We start from the raw sequence: 22574 nt of genomic DNA on the forward strand, positions 1-22574 counted from the left end.
ATGTGTAATATTCAGAAAACGATATATAGAAAAATATTTCGCTCTGTTTCCAAGTTCTACCTCATAAAAATTAAAATAGCTATCTAAGATAATCGAATTCCACTCGAAAAGGACCCTTACTGCATATTTTACTCATTAATTTCAACCTGTGATGCAGTAAAAACACCCAAAAAGCACCAAAAAACAGTCTACTACTATCTGTTGCTTTACTTGAATTGTGATCATTATACCCTTAGTCATTGTATTTATGTCTTATATTCGTCCTTTCAATAAAAAAGGAGTACTGGGACTACTACGTAGCTAGCTTAATTTATTACTGCTAAGATAGACTCATGCATTTTCTCAGTTTAAGAAACTGAAAATTAAATTCTGTAGCAGGTACATAACGTGTCCTGCGGCTAGCATATTTTAACGTGTTTAAGAGTCATCGGCAGACGTTAAAAACGTTTTAATTTTCAGATATTAATAAAATTCATGGATAATAATATAACAATGTTTTTATTTTATTAATAATAATTACATATCGGTTACTGAAAGTATCGGTCTGTGATGGCTAAAGTAGGATATATAATTTTTACATTGACAAGTTCGACTAAATACCCCATCTGTAGTTGTTCCATTACGTGTAGTATTTATCGAAAGATCTGATGACATGTCCAAGTTGAAGAATGTTTTCATAAATGTGCACAACTCTTCAGAGTTTAATTGTAAAGAAAACTTGCATTGAATCTAAAAACACCACATGACTTGAAACCAGATGCGTTTTCGAAAGTCTTTTGTGTCTTAAAACCTTGCGATTTCTCTTTCTAAATTCCTTAACTTTCCAACGATATGCTATACGTTCACATTATCTCGTTTATTACGTGAGAAAATTTCCTCGATCACATGTTCATATTTTCCACTATACTGGAAAAACTACTGCAATTTTCAGAGGTTTGAAAGTTTTTCCTCCAGTATAGAGCTGAGATGAAGCTCCGTGCAAAATTTGGTCCAGTAGAAGATAAATTAAACTGGAATAAATTTTTGTAATCTTTGTTCTTTTCGCATGACGATTTTTCGTTACAAATGTTTGGAATAACGCCGATAAAAACGTTTTTAACGCCAAAACAAAATATGAAACGAATTCGTGTGTTCTTTTACAACATTTCGCTGCATTTTCAAATGTCAGAAAAAGTCGAAATACAGTATTGCAAAAACGGTAAAGATTTTCTTTGAAATCTTAATTTCTAGCGTATAAAAAAAAAAAAGAACAAAGTTAAGTTTTCTTAGAAAATCTTAAAGAATCACACAAAAAATCAGATTACTGCTTCACTTTCCTACATCACTTAGTTGACAAAAACGAAAAATTCTTTCAGAGATTTCAGCTCTGATTGCATTTGATAACTATAAAGTTAGCTGAAGTCGTACGGTATATACCAAACTGCTATTTTTATTTCATCGTTATGGTCTCTATTAAAGGTTACTTCTGTTTTCCCATTTCGAATAATAGAATTTTTCATTCTGTAAAAGTTTTTTTCTTACAAAAATAAGCTTGCAGACAACAACATTTTTAAATATTTGTTTATACTTCTTTGGTTACTGGAAAATGTAACCTCGTTTTTTTCTTAAATTTGAATCAAGTTATTTTACATACGCAATTCTCGCACGGATCTAACCAATGCTTTCTGCAGTTTGAACGATTTTCTGGAAAAAAAAAATAAATAAGACAAATGCTTATTTTGGCAAATATGGATTCAAGAAATTTAAACCTTGTTTCCAACGTTCAGTATTCGTCAAATCCGGCTAACAAATTTTTATGAAAATCTCTCTCATTATGAAGAGAGTAGGATGTACAGTCTGTGAAGGATGCTAGTTTCTTTTGACTTAGTCGGTGCAGTGAGTAATCCGTTCAATAATTTTAATAACCTCAGCGGCTGGAGGGACGTTTTTCTAGACGGTTTGATCAGTTTCTAGTTTTGGCAGTCTAGCCAGCAGCTTATTTTCTATAAATAAATTTACTTATATTATCAAAATGGTTAATAGAATTTCCTCGAGTGTTTTAAAAAACTGTATAGAAATGAGAAACATATGGTGGCTGAAACGCATGTCATATGCAGGAAAACTTGAAAGAAATGATTGTTTTGAAGCAAATAGCAAAACGTTTTGGGTAGTTTTTCGAACTACTCTTTGATAAAGAAATTAGTAAACTAATAACTTCGGTCTGCTCGACAGGAACTGGTTGGTTACGGCAATAAGAAACTAATAACTAGATTTGTCCGAACTTGTGTGGTACCGGTGCCACTCTACACATCGAAAATCTAGTCCTCTGCCCTCCCACCTACCTGCGACAGTTCTTGGGGATTGAGTATCAATTCCCCACTTATTAATGAAACTGATAATGTGATACCCAAATGGCTTCTGCGATCCCTCACTAAGAATTGAGGATACCCCCTTACTATCTATAGGGGTATAGTACATTCGCTGCATGGAATGATCCCTTGGAAACAAATCATCACCACTCGCAACATGATTACCTTCTCCAAACTCATTTCGGGTAGACTGGATGCTCCTAACATCGATAGCCTTATCCTACCCACGAAGAACAACAGAATAACTAACCGGCAAACATCTTTGATCAGATCTGCCCGCAACCAAATCAGCTCGCTCAGTCCCAGCAAACACGATTGGACTCATCAGCGACCTGAATATCAACCCTGAGACGATTTGCGTCGGCAAAGCCTACAGATCAAAAGTTTTAGCTGATACCTGATACACAGTCCTGCACAATTTTAGATCTTTCATGTCACCATCGCTTTACATGGCTACTGTGTTGGAGGATGATATGCGCTCCTTCTCCTGTCAGCCTGCAGCGTCTTCCCAGTATTTCCGCACTCTTCTGGACAGACGCTGAATGTATTTAGAGCATTATATCGAACCTAATCTGTCTTAACTTCTGTAATTAATTATTGACTTGATCTCTGTATATTTTATTTTACCCCATATTAATATTGTATTCATTTTTATAATTCTGTTAACCCTCCTAGCATTTGATTGCTGTCAAGACAGTACAGGTTTACCGCTTTAATCAGTCTTGTGAAAACTGTTGTTTGACATTAGGAGAAGATCCTGAAAACACATTCATGGGTTGTGCTTTTTATAGGCCACCATCAGATTCTATAAACAGTTTCCTAATAGAATTAGATGACAATTTTTCAATGGGATGATATACAGGCTGATAAGACTATACTAGTAAGAGATTTTAATATTAATCTACTTACCAATGAAACTGATAATGTGATGCCCAAATACTCTGCAATCTTAAACAATCATGGATTTGAACACCTTATTTGAAATAACTAGGCAACAAAGGATAGTGGGTGATAGAACAGTAAACTCTTGTTTAGATCACTTTATAACAAATATATAGTTGAAGTATGTTAATTATTACATATATTAAATCAATTCTCAGATCACAGAACATGTGTACTAATAGTGGATATGTACTCAAAACAAGATCCATGTGAAGATATAAAATTAACAAATGCTAGGAAGAAAAATTATTTATCATCAGGTAAACTGAAACAAAACAGATATGTTAATACAAGAACAAGTATCTTACACAACAAATGTAAATGTCTTTTCAAATAAGATAGTACAAATGATAAACAATTCGAGGTTTAATACAGAGACAAAAGTAAATTACTCAGCTTGCAACAAAAATTCTAGGAGTAGGAGAAATAAGTTGGATGACTAACGAAATGGAAGAATTAATGGTGTAAATGGATAAATACTTCAGGCAGTGTAGGATTTGTCCATCAAATAACTCAAAAGGATAAATGGAACATTATAAATAACCTGGTAAGTACAAGGAAGAAAATATCAAGGGCAAATCAAATTAAAACAATATTAGAGCAGCTTTCTGGTACAAAAACAATATGAGGGCGCAAATAGGTTTGCCAATTAGTTCTCAATAGGTATTATATTCATTATTGCCAAAATATTTTTAATAAACAAGATAGTCTTCATCAGATAGTGAACCCTTGTGTAGTCTTAACTTCACAGTATACTGAGATTCTTAAGATTATAGAACAGTTGAAGAACAAGAAATCTTATGGACTGGACTGTGTTACAGTAAGCGAAGTGAACAGAAATAAAGAACAGTTCTCTGTTCTCTTGGTGGGGCTTATAGCACGGACGTTAGAGTCGGGAAGCTATCCAACAAATTTAGTTTCATTTAGGGCAATTCCAATATATATAAAAAGAGATCACCATATGACTATTAACAATTATAGACCAATAATAATACAATCTGTTATAAATAAGATAATAGAAAATTATTCTCATATTAACAAATGCATGAACATGGGCTACTAAACAACTATTCTCATATCAGCAGGGTAAGAGCACACAGACTAGAGAATTTAGTCGATTCTTTTAACTTAAATTTAAACAACTAACTTAATGATTTTATTTATAGATATGACTTAATTGATATCCCAATATTGCAACAAAAATTACTGAAATATAATGTATTAGGAGAAGAATCAATCAACTTTTAGGATGTTATTTAACCAAAAGAAAATAACAGTTGAAGTAGAAAATACAAAAGGAAAAATCATATAAGGGAGGAGTATCTCAAGGCACTCATGCAGGGTCAATAAATGTTCAATACCTACATAAATTATATATTCGAAGAAATTAAGAAAATCCTTTATAAAAATTTATGCAGATGATATAGTCTTATTCACAGTTGGAAAAAACTTAACAGATATGACTAATGATTTACAGCAGGGTCTCATTCATTTTAAGTTGGCTACATGATAATAAGTTAGGACTCAGCTTTGTAAAAACAATTTTTGGTAATTAAACCTCCTCATCAAATCTTGGATAGTCATCCCTCTATTAAATTACATAAACATGAATGTCTTCATGGTAAGAATTTACAGAATTGCAAATGTCAAACTGTGGTATAAGTTTCAAATCACTTACCTTGAGTTCTTGGGTTATGGATTGACTACAGTCAAAGTTGGGCAGTTCATATGACAAGTTTGTACAAAAAAAAAAAATGACTGTGTACTTTTTTTTACTACATTAAGAATAAGTTAAATCTTAGAACAAAAGTTACCTTATATATTATGCATTAGTGGACTCCCAACTTATTTAGTAAGTGTATGGACACGAGCAAATATAACTGAAATAAGGGTCAAACAACTTAAGATTTTAAGACTTTTAATGGGAATAAATATTTGGAATGATCTGAATAAGAGAAGGCAATTTTTATTGAAATATAAAATACTTTATCCAGTTCACAAATGGAAGTTAAATTTAATCTTGAAAAATCTAAACACTATTTTTGAAGAGTTAAATCTGCAAAGGAATTTCTCACATAACTTAAAGAACCAAAAAGTTTTGCCCCACCCTAAAAGGTACTAAATAGATTTGGAGACAGACATACAATAAATATAATAAACAATTTGTTGGCTAGTGTTGATTTCAGGCTCAGGAGAAATTATCCTATCTCCAAATTAAAATTCCTAATAAGAAAATTTGATACTTAATGATTCAGTAGATTAGAATTACTATATGCATCTGAATTACTAATCTATGTTTGCAGTGTGGGATGTACTATGTGTTGTAATTACATTTTATTTTCTGTTAAATAACAAATTTGTATGGGAAAAACCATTGTATGTGAAGAATTACAACTTGTTCTTAAGTTAATTTATTGTAAAGAAATTCTTTTGATGAAAATAAATTGTATTGTATTTTAAAAAAAAATAATAATAAAATTAATAATAATAACAGATATCATTGACTTCTCGTGCTACTGTTAGAAATCAATCACTGTTTTAGAATTACCTGAAATATTGCCATTTATTTCAAAATAATTTAAGTAATTTTGAAATAAATAGCAATAATTTAAGCTATTCCATATATGCTATTGAAGGTTTCATACTGACTGTTTTATTTTTAAATTTCAAAATTAGCAATATCGGAGATTCGGTACTTTAGCTAGAAATATTTATGAAGTGTAGTGTGAATTTTCAGCCTAAATGGCATAAAACTAATTGTTTACAATTCGGAAATGAAATCCAGTGACAATCGTTGATGACATATCATTAGTCGAGGTAAAAGCAGTTAGACCTCGCTCTGTGCGGACGACCATTAAATGAAAGCACAATTCATTGTAATATGCCACCAACCCTGCCTAATTAACTCAGTTTTGCTGCCTCGCATCTCTGGTAACGATTCCAGAGTGTAATTATTCACAGGATGTTTATGTTGTGACTTTTACAGTCTTCATTAAATGGAAGCGGGTCATCTGTTGCATCAGAGAGGCAGAACGAATATGTTTATTAATGGCACTGAAGATTAGATGCGCTAAACGATGGATACTCACCTTATTGAACAATATATAATAATTTTATGTATTGAATTATCTATTTGATAACTGTCTGTAAGAAAAACACGATATTTTATTCGACTAGCGAAATAGTCAGACGATGCCAAAACTTTATAATTCTCTTCAATACATCTCAGGTGGAAAAAATACATCCTTTGGCATCCCCGGTGGAAAAAGGCCCGGGATTGAATCCGATAAATGGCGCAAGGAACTTTTATGAGCGTTGTTTACTCCTTAGCTGAGTTAGTTAGTCTCAGATGAGACTAACTAACTCGGGTTTTTCGTTCAGAAAAACAGGCAAAGCGACCAGCACGTGTAACTTATGAACTTATTATCCATGGCTGGATGAGGTTGTTCTCGTTAACCGTAATATGTTTTTCTCATATCGGCCGTATAAATCATGAGATCGCTACTTAATATTCATTCAACTCATCCGACAATGAAAGTTATACGTATTCCACTTTGGTAAACCTGATTTTATGATAGGGTAAAAGAAATACTCTCCAAGTATGTCTTTTAATTGGCCTACTAAAAAGATTACAAACAAATACTTTTCAACAGCATCCGCACTCCAATAAGATGCATCCAATATTGACAGCACTGTATGCGTATCTTTTGATATTGCTAAAAGTTTTTTCATTAAAAGAGCAATGAAATTAGCAATTTTAGAGAAACAACCAACTGAATATGTGAGAACCTTCTGTTGAATATATTTGCTCTTTAGAAAAACAGGTAATTTCAGGTAGATCACGAGTGGCATGCTTGTCGGTACCCCAAAGAGAGAACAGCAGAAGTGATGTATTGTTAGTTTAGATTAAAGGTGTATAGCTAAGGTTCTGTATTAATGGTCTATAATCAGTAGAACTGTCTGGAAAATTCAGAGGTGACAAGGACACACAACTGCAGTCTTAAAGAAGATACTCCACGATCGGAACTGACGACGATTTTTCCCTAGATGGGGTAAAACTATAAATCAAACACTGGAAAAATCGCTTAATCCTGGAGGGAATGTTTCTCCATAACAACTAGAATTGCATGTCAGAGCAACCGACAGTGCATCTACATACCTATTCTACACTACTTAATCATCTCGTTTCTGAGTCAAACAAGTCAAACAACCAGCACATTCATTTATGGTCTGACGAATTTCCTTTTCACGTTGTTTACCACCGAATAAGCCATGCAAGATATGTGCTGCGTGATAGAAATGGATATTGTATGCACTGCACACTTTCTACAGATCGCTGGTGGCGATATTTCCACGTTAGAAATGTTTTAAATTTCACTGTAATCTTCTATAATACTTCAGGGATTAAGAAAATTTGATATATCTAAGGATGTTGTTTCTGACCTTTTGGCAGTATTGCAATTGAACCGAGGTAGTAATGGGATTTTCCAATAATGCATTAGAGAAATAGAAGTAAACATTGAAGACTATATAGGAAATCTTGGGCCACAACATTCCCCCAGATCTGAATTCAGTAGAGAACCAGTGGGCTCATTTGAGAGGGCACCAGAAAATATGGGAATGTCAAAGCGCATACTCCTATAGGAATTGGCTGTTCAGCATTTGTGTGTGCACATCTTGTATCTCGCTTACCATTGCGACTAAAAGAAGGTGAATTCATTTATCTGAATTTTCTAATATTTTTGTAGGAAAGTGTATACATGGAACAATCCTTAGTTGTTTTTTTTAGCACTCCAATCATTGTAAGAGAATTGGGAGAACGCCTCACATAAAACATCTCATTTAATGGGGAAAATAACTTTCCTAATTAAGGTGTCTGGTACACCTTGGAAGCAGAAATTTCACACTTATCTTTCTACTCCAAGTGCATCGTGCTATATTTATTACTTAGAAACGTTAGTTTGCGATGATATCTCCAAATAAACAGCAATCTTTTGAGCTTCCGGACCATTTCGAACCATCAATCTGCAGGGATTTGAAAAGAATTAAGCGTGTAATGGTTTGTTTCCTCCGTTACTTGGCACAGCATGGATTCCCAGGGCTATTAACAGGAACTCGTTATCCAGACAATTTCCGATGCTCTAGAGAAGAACAGAGACTTGCCAAGTGTAAAATCACTTAAAAAGTCCAATAAAAGAATTTCATAATGGCATAATAAGTCAAGATAAAAGTGTTGATTCCTAACAATTCTCTTCAAAACGTTCTTAGAGGCATCAGAAGTAAAAAATCTGCAACGTAAATTAATATAAATGACAAAAAGAAATTTCTTTCTTCAGTACAAAGTTTACTAGGTAGAATGCATTTATGCAATAGTATTTCATCAAAAACTTAAAATAAACGGCTGCCTTCAGTCAATATTTTGAGGAATTTTTTTTAAAAAGAGAATCATGAAAAATTATAAATTGTATCAAAGAGGAATACCTAACAACCCCTCGAACAGGAATAGTAATATGGAATAAGATGAAAATATCAATAAAAAGAAAAAATAATAATAAAAAGCAAAACAGTAAAGGTCAATCAAAAACAGTTTAATATAAAATGCATTGAACTGGCAGATAGCAAGAGAGAGACTTATAAATATTGAAATTCTCTATCACAAATGATTATATCGGGGTATATCATGTTGGAGAAAGTATATGAGAGTGTTACGTTGATTAACTGAATCAGCGTCGAGCTTCTTCGGTTTCTGTTTATTAATTGTCTGAAAAGGAGGCGGAGAGAAATGAATTTGATTTGTTTAGATACTAAGATCCAAATAATAACGCAATCACACTGTGGCACTGGGGATAGAGTCCATTACTGGCATACAGATGTTGTAAAGATAAAAAATGTATTTGTTATTATGGATAAGTTTTATGATGGTTTTAGTATCGCTGATTGAAAATTATAACCAAATTAATCTGACTGTTTCAAGCTCCAAATCAGCCTTTCTTCAATATAAAACTGAAACTAAAGTAAAATTCTTTGAATTCAACTAGGACTTAAATAACAATAAGCCCGTATATAAATCAAGAAGTTGTTTTTCTAAAACTATCTGAAGTCTGAATATCGAAGGAACCTTATCCTTAACGAGCCAACGAATAAATTCCTGTCCACTACCTTATTGCTATTGGGACTTAGGACTTGAGTTTTATAATATATTTCTCTGCAATAATTAATTAAGCATATACACATTACTTGGATAGATTGTAATTAAATATACCATATACAAAAATCACGTTTCTGATTACTGCTTTTCTCTTTTCAGAAAACAATTGCAGCTGTGATTAATGGATTCTGGAGTTCCACTAGTACTCTCCTCCGCTGATGTCGCCCTCATCTCTATCCTTACGATCCTCATCCTCGTAACAACAATAGGAAACAGTTTAGTTATTATAGCAATTGCCAGGACTAGTCACCTTCGCACTGTGACCAGCTACTTTATCCTGTCCCTTGCAACAACAGATTTTCTAGTGGGATTACTGGTAATGCCCGTAGCTGTAGTGCGTGAAGTCACTACAGTTTGGACATTGGGGAGTGTTTTATGTGAGTTATGGGTGTCCGTGGATATGATGCTTTGCACGGCTTCTGTTCTGAACCTTTGTTGTATCGCAGTCGATCGCTACGTGGCTGTCACCTCGCCGGCTACTTACGCAAGGAAAGCAAAATTGCGCGTGGCTCTCTTCTTAATAGCCAGTGTGTGGGGAGTTTCCGCTCTGATCACATGTCCGCCTATGTTCGGTTGGCACGATTGGGACTGGGAAAGTAAAACGGATTGTAACTATAGTGACAACAAGAGTTATGTCATCTTCTCAGCACTGGGATCGTTCTATGTTCCTGCGGTTGTGATGTGCGTTCTGTATTGTCGGATACTCATTGCTATTTGCCGTCGTCCGTTGCTCAGGTCGGACGAAACTAAAATTGCTGTTAACGAACAAGAGGCTACTTCGAATCAAAGAAATAATGAAGACGTTGAAGCGCCTAGAATATTTATCACCGATACATCTGATCCAGACAGATCCCCTCACATATTTGTGCTTTCCGATTTGGTCGCTAAACATGCTTCAAAACTGCCACAGGATAGTCACGGCTACTGGATATCGCGAAATCAAACCAGTCTTTCAAAGTCTCATCCAGATATCTCTGATATATCAATGAAGAAGATAAATGCCAAAAGAGACAGTGAGACACCAGAAAAGCAAATTCCATTATCTAATGGACCAGTTTCAAAACCTAACGAACTTGTCGACCGCATAACATTCGAAAAAGAATGTCGAATAGCGAAATCATTTGCTCTTTTGGTGATGGCCTATGTTGTCTGTTGGACACCCTTCTTTATCATGTATCTGATGGCCCCCTTCTGCACCCTGTGTGACTTTCATCCAGTCCTCAGATCCTGCTTGGGATGGTTAGGCTGGATGAATTCGGCCATCAACCCATTTATATACGCATTAAACAACAAAGATTTTCAAAAAGCATTTATTAAGTTAACAATTGATAGGTGCAGAAGGAAACGCCATGTTCACGATACACAGAACTTCCAGTAAAGTGTCAACAACGTTTATTAGCTCTTTTACATATTACTGTCTGATTTTTATAGGATCTTAATTTTTTCATACTTCATTAATGAAATTCTGGTATCTCACCTACTGTTAAAATCTGTAAAATATTGCTGTAGGTTGTAAAATATAGTACGATACCTTTAAATATATGCCTCATTTTGTTTTAAAATTTTCATTAGCCACTCTGATCTGACTCTTCCACTATGGGGATGGGGGGGAATGTTTTTGTTGAGTTTTGACTTCCACCCGACTGAAGTCAAAAGTCCACCCTACAAAACGCAAATTTAACTGCAATTCACAGAAAATTCTAGGGTGTGTAAAAGCGGGTGTTAGCAGAACATTAAAGAGACACGTTTTTTATAAAAAAAAAAAAAAATTACAAACCTTTAATGAACATTATATACAACATTTTCATAAAAAACGAACTACATATATGCATATCAATTTCTGTATATATAACAAACCGTACTACAGTACAATGCACTATCCCTCCCTCAGGACTAATGCTGGAGGTCGTTCCTTTTCCGTTACAAATTATCCACTTCACTTTGTATCAATTCTATCTTACATATTATGAATCCTCAATGAATATCCAATCATTCTCATCTATTACTATTTGTTATCGCTTACATCAGTAATAGCCATCACAACTCTTATTATTTTGTTAGATCTCTTAGCTTTTAACACATGAAATGTATTACAACTGGTACCCTCTTACATCAGTAATATTCACTACAGATCATCCATTCTTCCTTAGTTACTCCCTTTACTCAAGAGATTTCTCAATAAATAAAATTTTTCTCTACAAACCGTATCTGTCAAGTTATCATTTGTCGACACCGTCTAAATTAATGATGCATGTTAACATGTCCTATGTAGTAGTCATAGGGGTAGTAGTCCTAGACTTACTACCCCTATGATTATATTTCTTTATTAATTCTTTTATACTATTTCTCTCTTTTTATTACCCCTGTACCACCCTTACGTTATTTCATAATCATTAACATTTATTACAATTTATCTCAACCTAAGTAACTAACTCACCTATTTCAAATTGAATTTTCTTCAGAAAGAACTATCAATCAATTTCTTACAAAATTTAGATTATGAGTCCAAGAGTTCGGGGTTCAATAAAAACAGGAACAGTCTTACGTTGCGAAATGGCCGCTACTTCCAATTCCTTTGCGCTGAGGCTTCCTTCGTAGCAGACAGGTTTAAGTTCTTTTATTGGACGCTCTGATTTTTTCTTTCCTTTCTTGGATCACATATCTGCACAACTTTCAACCACATGTTTCCCATTTTTCCATGCCTCCAAAAAAAAAAAAAAAAAAAAAAAAAAACACGCATCTCTTTAAGTCCGCACGTACTCGCGTCCTCTACGCCTCATTACCCCTTTCCCTCACCCATTTTTTCTTCTTTTTCATCTTGCTACCACGAGAGGAACTTCGACCACCGAACTCAACTTTCTCCCCTTAGACCACAGAAAAGTAAGATACAGAGAGGACACTTGCTCAATTACTCCCCCCGAACTTTTTTCCCTCAAGTTTGGAACGCCTCCCCCAAGGACTCTCAACCAATCCCCATACTCTGTTTAATTTTTCATCGGACCACAAGCCGTCTCCCTAGCGCACAAACCAACCGTTCTCTAGAATTTTTTTTTTTTCACACGGCACTATGGCCTTTTCATGTTTGTCGGTCACCTCCAAAACACACAGTTTCGTGTTCACGCTTTCTCTGCTAAATATATCGAACTTACCCAAATAGCAGTCACCCTGACGCCGTTTTCTTTTGACGCGAACATTGGACGTCCATTAATTTCCTTTTTACTTCCTAACGGTGCTTAGATCAAAAGAGGCACTTCATAATCCAGTTTCAGTCCTATTGTTCTTGCCCTCAGCAACCCTTTCTCGCCTGTTCGCAAATGGCTCCCCTCCCTATTCCTGACTGCTGTGCCTGTTAGCTCTTATATTACTCGTTTCCATTTAGCCGCTATTTAACATACGTCTATAAAACTTTCCCATCCCCAAAGTATTTCTTCAAACTTTAACTTTATTTACATTAAAACTAAATATCCAATCTTAATACTTACTATTTTTAAACTTAATAGTCCCTTTCCATTGCCTTTCCTGGATTTATTGTAGCACAACAAATATTTCTATTATATTTGTAAGATCTTACACCACAAAGAAAATCCATTGCGAGATGGGGAGGGCGGGGCTCAAATTATTATGCTCAATATACCTATAAGAACATTATACAGCATGCGAGGATGTCGCTGTATGGTCGCTACAGAAAGGCACGGGTATTAAAGAAACTCAATTAAAAATACTTCATGTTAATTTAGTCACTAAAAATATTAAAATTCTAAACATAGAAAATTAAATAAATCAAATGATTGATTAAGCAGCGCGGTTCATCGAACAAACTAGCTTGCTTAATTGCTAAATGTAAGGTGTGGAGCCCTCAGGCGCTAATTATGAATAAATACGAATATGTTGTGGTGAGCTACCAAAATTTGTCCGAAGTGTAAATTGGTGGCCACAGGATGAGTCCAAAATAATCTTAAAAAAACAAATCCTCAATAACAACTCTACTGCTTTGAATAAAGTTTTGTAAAAACCTTTTTGAATCAGGAGAGTGAGCCAATAAATAAGATGTATGTATTTATGAAAATATGGCCATATCTTTTTTCAAAAGAACGTAGTTTCTGCGATATAAAGTTAGCAGTGGCGGTGCTGACATTCACTTTTTCGTATGACAACTGTTCTTTCACTTTTATTGCTGTCTGTCAGAGAGGTAAGGTTCAGTTTTCAGTTAGTAAAAAAAATAAACTGAATAGAGTGCAACGTTTTATGCCTTGCTTGCACATTATGGTGATCGTTTTACATACAGACACGCGAAAGTATACTAGAGACTTGAACCATTCAGAAATGGTCGTCCAAATATGGTAGATGAACAGCGAAGCGACCTGGGAGATCGGTCCAGCAATAATACCCGATGCATACTTTAAGATGCTGACAATTTATTCAGCAGAATACAACCTTCAGATAGCACAGTGGTTATGACTGTGGAAGGACAAAAATTGTACGTGGAAACGCACGCGGGCCGTTTTAAGCTGCGTGAAAAAAAGGCGTAAATTAGACTTCTTCAAAATGGCAAGAATTTTTGTGAGCCTACCATCCCACCTAAAACGCAAATGTGTTTTTATTCAGTAAAACAGGTGAACCGGCTCGGAACACTTGCAAAAGTTTGACGGTTGAGAAATGAATGTTTATGATTTGTTTGATTTACGTTTTTATGGCATAAAGGCAACTAAGGCCATGATGCGGCAAGTCCAATATGTTTATGAAATAAGCAGTTTAGAACACTATACTGAATGACCACTTTATTAGGTACGTCCACCTAATAGCGAGTAGATCCTTCTTTAGGCTTTGGAAAATTGGATTCGTCGTGATATGGACTTATCGAGGTGTCAAACGGGTGCAACAGGTATGCAGATCATGTTGACTCAATTTATCCTTACAAATTGGATGGTTACAGATCCTTACTCCGAAGCGATCGTTCCATCCCTTTCCCAGTTGCGCAATTGGATTAACATTCAGTGACTGGTAAGGGCACTGCAGCAGGCTGTATTAGCTCTCCTGTTCTGGAACCCGTTTGTACAACTCTAGTCTTGTGAGCTGGCGCATTATCCTATTTGAAGAACCCATTCGCACATGGATACATTGCAACCAAGGGATCCACCTGATCAGAAAAAAAAAAAGGAAAAATTACAGATAACCCTTAGCATTCAAATGTTACTCCACTGATAAAGGAGCTCAATATGCTCCCATCAATACATCGCTACTAGCAGCCTGTATTGTTGGCACCTCGCAGGATGGGTTCATGGACTCATGCTATTTTCGTCATATTCTGGTCCCCCCCCCATCAGCGTGAAAAAGGAATAACTGTGATTCGTCAGACCAGGCAAACTTGGTTCCAACCATCCACTTCTGGTGTTCTTTTGCCTATCCTACTCGGGATGAAGTAAGTTGAGGTGAGTGTTCTAAACAAGGCTGCTTTGGTTACCACTAATTTACTCAACTGTTATCTTATTACTGCCTTTCTGTTACTCTGCACAAGTCTTATTAGCCTCCACTGATGTCTCGCACTGACGAGCAGCTCCCGATCGCAGAATCGCGGTCGTTTGGATGTTATTTCGTTATTGGACCAATCTTGACACACCTGTGATACAGTCGTACTCGAAAATCGCGGTAATTCACCGGCATGTCGGGCGCCGACTACGATGCCATTCAAAATCACTTAAATCTTTAGGTCTTGTCCATTCTCGTAATGAATTAAAACGTACCTTATTTGAATAAAGAGATGTTCATGGAAAATTGTAAAGCAAACAATACAATGTCACAATTACAGTTTAGGTACTTCATTAAATCAAAGAAGGAATTAAAAAGGCCTTAGTTCAAGATACAGATATAAAATTTGAAGTTACTTGTAAACAGGTATTTTTACTACAAAGATAATACGTTGTTTAGAAAATACTTCAGCGAATACAAATAGATGCAGAATAATGAAACGAAAAATCAAATATTGTTTTTGAATATTCCTAAATAATTAAAATCACTTTCATTTTAAAACAAACTTCGAAAACGTAAAAAATCTTATTGTTTACATTAGCAAAGAGAAATAAAATTAATTTTTTCTCTTGTTTAGGGAAAACTCAGTAAGTTTCCTTCCCTTACTGATTTTTTCATTCACAAATTTTATTTGGAATGTTAAGCAACATTCCAAATAAAATAACAATTACAAATGTTAAATGGATAAAATATTAACGAAATAAAAGTATAAAATAAAAATATATTGGAATATTTTTAAAATAATAACAATAAACAGTTCACAACCTAAAATACGCGAGATCTATAATCATTTTTATAAATAAAAATATAAAACCACTTGACTTTTTTTTTTTTTTTTTAATCAACCTCACTGAATGAATTGATGAACTAGAAGTAGAAGAAAGGAGAGGTAAAGAAATGGTGGAATTAAATCTAAAAAAGGCACCATAGACAACAAAAGCAGGAGAATCAAACAATTATTCGCAAGACCAGGCAACCTTTGTTTCAACCATCCACTTCTCCCACTCGGCATGAAGTACGTTGAGGTGAGGGTTCTTAATAAAGTGCAGTTACACAAACCTCACCTGGAACGCAGAGGAATAAATTAAATGCAGCGCATAAAGAACTATGTAATTCTTACGGCGAATTATTCGAATTCTGTAACAAAAAACAATCTGAATATACTCCCACATACTCAGACATAGAATCGGAAATAACACCAAAATCCCACAATAATCCAGTATTGTGGAATTTTGCTGTAAACTGCATATATAACATCAAAATCGTGGAATCACCTCTAAAGGAAGACGAACTTTAAATAAACCCAGTAACTTGATTGATTGAGAACACAGATATCAAGTATGGATTGGGAGGGTGAAAATCACTGCCAATTGAAACGCCCAGATCTTTAAATCGGTCTAGAAAAGTGGACTCGCCTCAAGCTGAATAATGAAATAATACTGCTGGTCTACAACGAAGCTTAGGATAAAACCAGCATAAATTACCTTTTTTTCTGGATTAATTTATGTATTATTTCTCTTGGGGCCACGTTGATATACTCTCTGGAGAAGGACTGCTTTATTCGGTAACCGAACATACAGTAAATCATTTTATTAATTTACAAATCATAAGTACAGCGGAAATATCAATGATGTTAATACGAATAACAGGGACTCCAATGAACAACACACTATGAAGTGACCGTAAATGAAGAAACATCCTAAATTAGATCAATATTTTCACTCTCAAGTAATTTCTTCAATCTGGTCTAATAAAAACTCGAAATAAAAATACTGTATTTGAAACTAGTGTGATTGTCTCACATTAAATTTATCAAAATTTTCCGAAATGTTTAATTTTTCTCATTGATTTCGCTTCTTTACTGCTAGCACTAAATTTCCTTTGTTTATTTTAATTTTCTTATAATATCAGGTAAATCACCAAACAGAATTACATGCATGAAACCTTCAAAAAAGGTCTGTTGTTTTAGCCATAAACTGATAACGATTACCACCTGCTTGCATCCTTACAGGCTGGTGCACAAAATTTAAGTTTCTACATCAAGTGGTTATGGAATTCTACCAAATCTTTTGGGGAAAAGTATAATCATAGCACTCAATTTTCTTGATCCTTTTAAGAAATTTGCCTATATTTTAATGAAACTTAATCATGATCATCCAAAACTATGGGTTACCTCCCATAATTCAGGTGTATAGGAAATATGATCACCTCATGATTGCCAAACAGCTTTCAGTACGAGCTCTCATGCTGTTTGCAAGGGCGATGATAAATTCTTGTGGTAAAAAACACATCATTTCTTTCCAAAAACGGGTGTAAGACTCAGATGAGATGGTTTTCTCCGCTTCATCTCTCTAAAGCATCTCGGATATAGTCTAGTAAATGCTCGTGGCCCTCGCATCTGGTACTGTAGTTATGATCGTTATCCTTCCATACTTGGTAGAAAAGGCTGACATTTAGGTTCCGTTTGGACAGGAGGAATCATTACAGGCTTTATTCAAATAACTATTGAATTTGTGGTCAACAAGTTAGTCAGCACCGTTGTTCCCCTAAAAACTTGGGTTTATTTGCCCTATGAAAGAGTCAAATCATACATTATGCACCATTTACAGAAACAACATACTGACGTTTATGCCCCAGGTATCTTGGCTAAAATGGTAAAAACTGCAGAAGCAACAACAAAAACAATTGCAAGCTCGAAAGTATGGTTTGCCATTTCATCTAAAGTATATATTGCTGTGAAGGAATTTATCGACTAGCCAGGCAACGCGAATGATCATTGCCTACCATGGAAATGAATTGTGATGAGGCAGCATTTAATTTGCTTGACCATGTTTACGAGTACAATGATCATCACTGAGGAGTTACCAGTCCGAACACTACCAAAGAGAAATGTGACGATTGGACATAAGACCTGGGAGATAATCAGCGGAAATTGTTTATATCAAAATTTGAGTGGACATGCTTTTAGAGTGGATGAATGCTGGATTATAGCTTTTTTTGTTATCGTCCGTCACTATTTTAAGCTTGAGAAAAGGAATGTTCATTCAGCTGTTTCCGTTGCACCACTGAAATAATAATAAACGCTGGTACTTCAAAAGGGAATGTGTTAAATTTTGTAAAATTAAATTAAATTAATAAATTTTAAACATTTATGAGTGCTACCAGTAGTAAATCGTGTATTTATATGCATGGGCTAATAATATACGCTAATATAGATATTTAATATATTTCTTTCAATAAATAATCTAACTACTAAGAGTCGGTCATGTGGGTGATGAGCACTGCTGAGTTTGACATATCCTGTGCACTAAAATGTGAGATTTATTCATTCATTCATTTATTTATTCTTAATATAAACAATAGGGCGGGTTCCTGGCACTGGTGAAACTATAAATTCTGGGTTCCCCCCCCCGTCAGATTGCCGAGAGCCCCCTCCAACATGATCTCTAAAGACCATATCAAACCAGCTGTCGAGCCCTATGACTCCGCGGGACCCACCACGGTGGCGGACCTGGCAGTATAGTAGTTTCGCTACTGGTTCTTGGTTCTCTCCTTACATAGAGGTAAGGACAAGAATTATGAAGTTCTGCTTTTGCAGAAAATTAGAACGAGAGAAAATACAATGCAAATTGTAGTCCGAAGTATATGGAGAAAATGCAATTTATCCAGGGTTAGTAACAATTTTTTTTTATGTTTAATCTAGGACATAGCTTTTTTAGGTTGATGAAGAGAGCCTGGGATATCCGAAGCTCTATTATATCTTTTCTTGTAACTTTATACATGCAGCAAATTTAAATTCAATTTATGATGCAGTGAATGCGACTTTATTTTATTTATCTGTAGCATATGCTACAGGTTGGTGATCTTAAAGAATTATGATGTGATTTCTAGTCTTTCAAAACTTAGAAATTGAAAGATGGCATGGTAGTTGCAAAATACTCATTGCTGCTTAATTAGCATTAGTTAAGGCACATGACGCATGGAAGCAAGTTATACAGCATCAGCCAAAATTAAAAAAAAAAAAACACCCTTCCCATTTCGCCCATCCGATTACTCTAAAAGATCGTCTAGTTCAGCCTTAAATTTATTTAATTTATCAACTTCCACAACAACAGATGGAAGTCTGTTTCAGCAATCAACTACCCGCTGACTAAAGGCGAACTTCCGCACATCTATTCTACAACTGTCTTTCCTCAATCCGAATCTATGCCACCACAAGTCTTTGTCTGAGCAAGCGGAAGTATCCCGTCAGCATTGAGCCTACTCAAACCATTTAAGGCTTTATACACCTCAATCAGATCACCTGGCCGATGCCTAGTCTCCAGATGCTGCAACTTACGGAATTTAAGCCTATCTTTTTAAGAGTACTCCTTTGTTCCTCTCAATCTTCTTGCCTTTCTCTGCACTCGTTATAGCAACTCTACATCCTTCCTAAAATGAGACCTCCAGACCTGTACGCAGTACTAAAGGTGTGGCCTGATCATTGCCTTATACAAAGGGATAATCACCTCCTTATCTCTGCTAGTAAAATTCCTGTATATTATTGACAAAACCCAATAACCTGCTATGGCTGCCCGCCTGCATGGCTCAGAGAACTTATTTTATTGCACAATTACCCCCGGTCTTTTTCATTCTCCAACTCCCTCAGTGTAGCACCACACAGTTGGTACGTTTCTCTTGGATTACTGCTACCCATATGCAGTACTTAGCATTTGTCAATGTTAAACTTCAGTTGCCACTTCTCAGCCTATCAGCCTAACTTTTCTAAATTCTGTTGCAGTAGCATACTGCCTTTACATTTTTTTACTATCATTCACAACCCTGCCAACCTTTGTATTATCTCCAGACTTGGACAAAGTCTAGTATACTTTCAATTTTATTGATAAATATACAAAACACAATGGGCCCAGCACCGCACCCTGAGGGACTCCACTAATAACATGAGTCCACGTAGAGCAGTGCCCATTTATTACCACTCTGTGCAGTCTTCCATTAAACCATCCATTGTAGCAACTTGCCCTTAATGTCATAGCTCTCCAATTTGTACAACAGTCTTCCATGTGCAACTGTATCAAAAGCTTCCCTGAAATCCAAGTATATGATATGAAAAATATCTTTTGCATCCAGTTCCTTTGTGACCAACATCGTAGTATCCAATAAAATTGGTCAGACGGGACTCTCCCTCAACAAACCCATGCTGTGTCTGTCTGAACTATTGCTGCAATCTTGTCTAGGTGATCTTGCAACACTTCTTTAACCAGTGACTGCATTGTTTTCCCCAGAACAGAAGTTAAAATAACAGGTAATGGTTGATAGTTGGCGTTAAAAATTTAAACTCAGACCCTTTCACCTTTCCTATAAGTTCTCCTAACCCTTTGCAATCGAAAAACAAGGTCAATACTTCACAATGAGTGAAAACGTAAATGTGCAGTGTTACCGGAGACGCACACCTATGGTTTCCCTTTAATATCACTGCCTCTCACTGCAATAACGCATCGCTTTCACCCATTTGGTGGATATGACAGAGATTTCACACTCCTGGGTACAGACTTTCCACTAACAAACTATAGATTGCAGCGGGTATAATCCTTCGTTTCTCCCGCATAACAGTTACCATTCTGAACTATTGATGTGTGTCGTGTTGTGGTGTAGCCCTCACTTACTGAACTTTCCAATTCGTCCTATAGGTCTAAAATCGTCACCCGCACCGAATATTCCAACCTTTATACATTATATTCATGTCCATGAACCATTCTTGAACAGCACCGAAAGTTTTGTTGGAGACTATACCAATGAAAATATACATGGGTTTGTACCAAATAAATGCCTCTTTGTAATGGAACTTCATTGTTGGCATATACACTAAGACAGAAAATTTTCTGCAGGCATGATTCATATACACATCACTCCATTTGATCTGAAAGGGTGGAGATAAGAGATTTATCCCTCCATATAACTGATCTCCATTGCATTATGGACCAATTATGGTGTTCGTTACGCTATGCAAAACGAGACCGAAGATATACTTTGACGATATTTCGTTTAAGCGCTGCCATGAAAACCGACGCTATAAAAATCCATATGTAGTGTGCTCGTTCAGATCAAAACTCCTGCTGACACTTTAAACTATTAGTTGATATTTTTGAGGGATTCCTGTCGTATTACCATTCTAAGCTACTTCTGATCACGTGAAGTAAGCTTCCATGGTTTTTCCGTGCATTGCTGGACCGTGGTGGTACTGCCACGCTTCCATTTCATGATAACATCAGTGACGGTCGACTTTTGATGGGGTAGACTGTCAGCAACTACAAGAACCAAGAAACTACCAAAGTGACATCTGACTATAACAATCCTTCGAATTCAATAAGTGTGATTCTTTTGACATGCGAGCATAGAACTAAACTTGTGTGGCTCACACAACTTCCTTATATACTGGTTTGAATAACTTGTACCGGAGAGGACCAATGGACTAACAGGGTTATCTGCACACGTTTTGAAGAATATTGTATTTGCGCAAGGTTATCGAAATCAGATGCGTAGGTTTATTGACAAAGGATACGAATCTTCTTTATATGAAATAACCGGTGACTATATAGAGTCCTAAACATCACTGATCTCAGCTGACTGTTTGAATGTCCTTGATGCTAATTGTTGGAACACTTACCATTGTACAGTTCTGCTGCTATGGAATTTTCGGATTATTTGAAGATATTCATATCATGAAGTTTATTTAGACAATAAAGATTAATTTATTTCAATTATTGGCATAAAATACATTAAATAAATATTTGCCTAACAAACCAAGGACGGGAATTCAAATATAATAATTCGCATAATATTCGCATTTGGATTTAGTGATAAAATATCACAAGTCATCGTTGACAGAGAAATCGGAATACATTGAATAAAGCTGCTTGGATCATGAAATATTTTCAGGAGCTGAACCATAACAATATATAAAAATACGTTTTTCATCAATCCTTGCAATTAACTATATACTGCCAACCACTTAACAACGCATTTATATAAAACGAATTTTTATAGATTTAAATGTGGTAAATCGCATTTTTCATTAAACAATAATTGGTTTCACTTGATATTTTAATTTACATCTTATTTTTGATTTCCATGCTCCAGAAACTGAAAATCTATATGAATTCCATAAATCTTAACCAAAATTTAAATCGCTACGAAATATGCCAACTCTATTATTTTACCAAATTTATGCACGAATGCACTTCTTATCACATAAAAAAGTAAAATTCCTTTAGGGCTCAGCAAAAACGCAACCTGTTAATGCAAGGTATGGGGAGGCCTGCGATTATAACCAGTATAACACCCGCGAAGACTCTCTGAAGGAATAGTAAAAGTGAACTATTGAAACTGAGCATCGAACCAAAACCGTGCACACGAGTGAGCTGGTTATTTTAACTCCAAAAAAAAAAAAAAAATAAATAAATAAAATAAATAAATAAAATAATAAAATAAAATAACCATAAAATTTTGGCTAGAAGATAGGCGTGTGTCTTATGTGTAAATTTCTGTTTACA

The 22574-nt window shown here is 35.2% G+C and overlaps 1 protein-coding gene across 1 annotated transcript in view; it reads left to right on the forward strand.

The window, feature by feature from the left end:
- The window catches only part of LOC150089653 (putative G protein-coupled receptor No18), a 166359-nt gene extending 155483 nt beyond the window's left edge, over positions 1-10876 (forward strand). Inside the window, exon 2 of the mRNA XM_090390065.1 lies at positions 9598-10876. Within this exon, the coding sequence (XP_090246191.1) occupies positions 9620-10876 (1257 nt within the window). The 5' untranslated portion in view covers positions 9598-9619. The remainder of the gene's footprint in view (positions 1-9597) is intronic.
- The last annotated feature ends 11698 nt before the right edge of the window (positions 10877-22574 follow it).

The sequence above is a fragment of the Mastigoproctus giganteus genome, chromosome 2, assembly GCF_048544385.1.
Source record: "Mastigoproctus giganteus isolate SK-2022 chromosome 2, ASM4854438v1, whole genome shotgun sequence".
NCBI lineage: Eukaryota > Metazoa > Arthropoda > Arachnida > Uropygi > Thelyphonidae > Mastigoproctus > Mastigoproctus giganteus.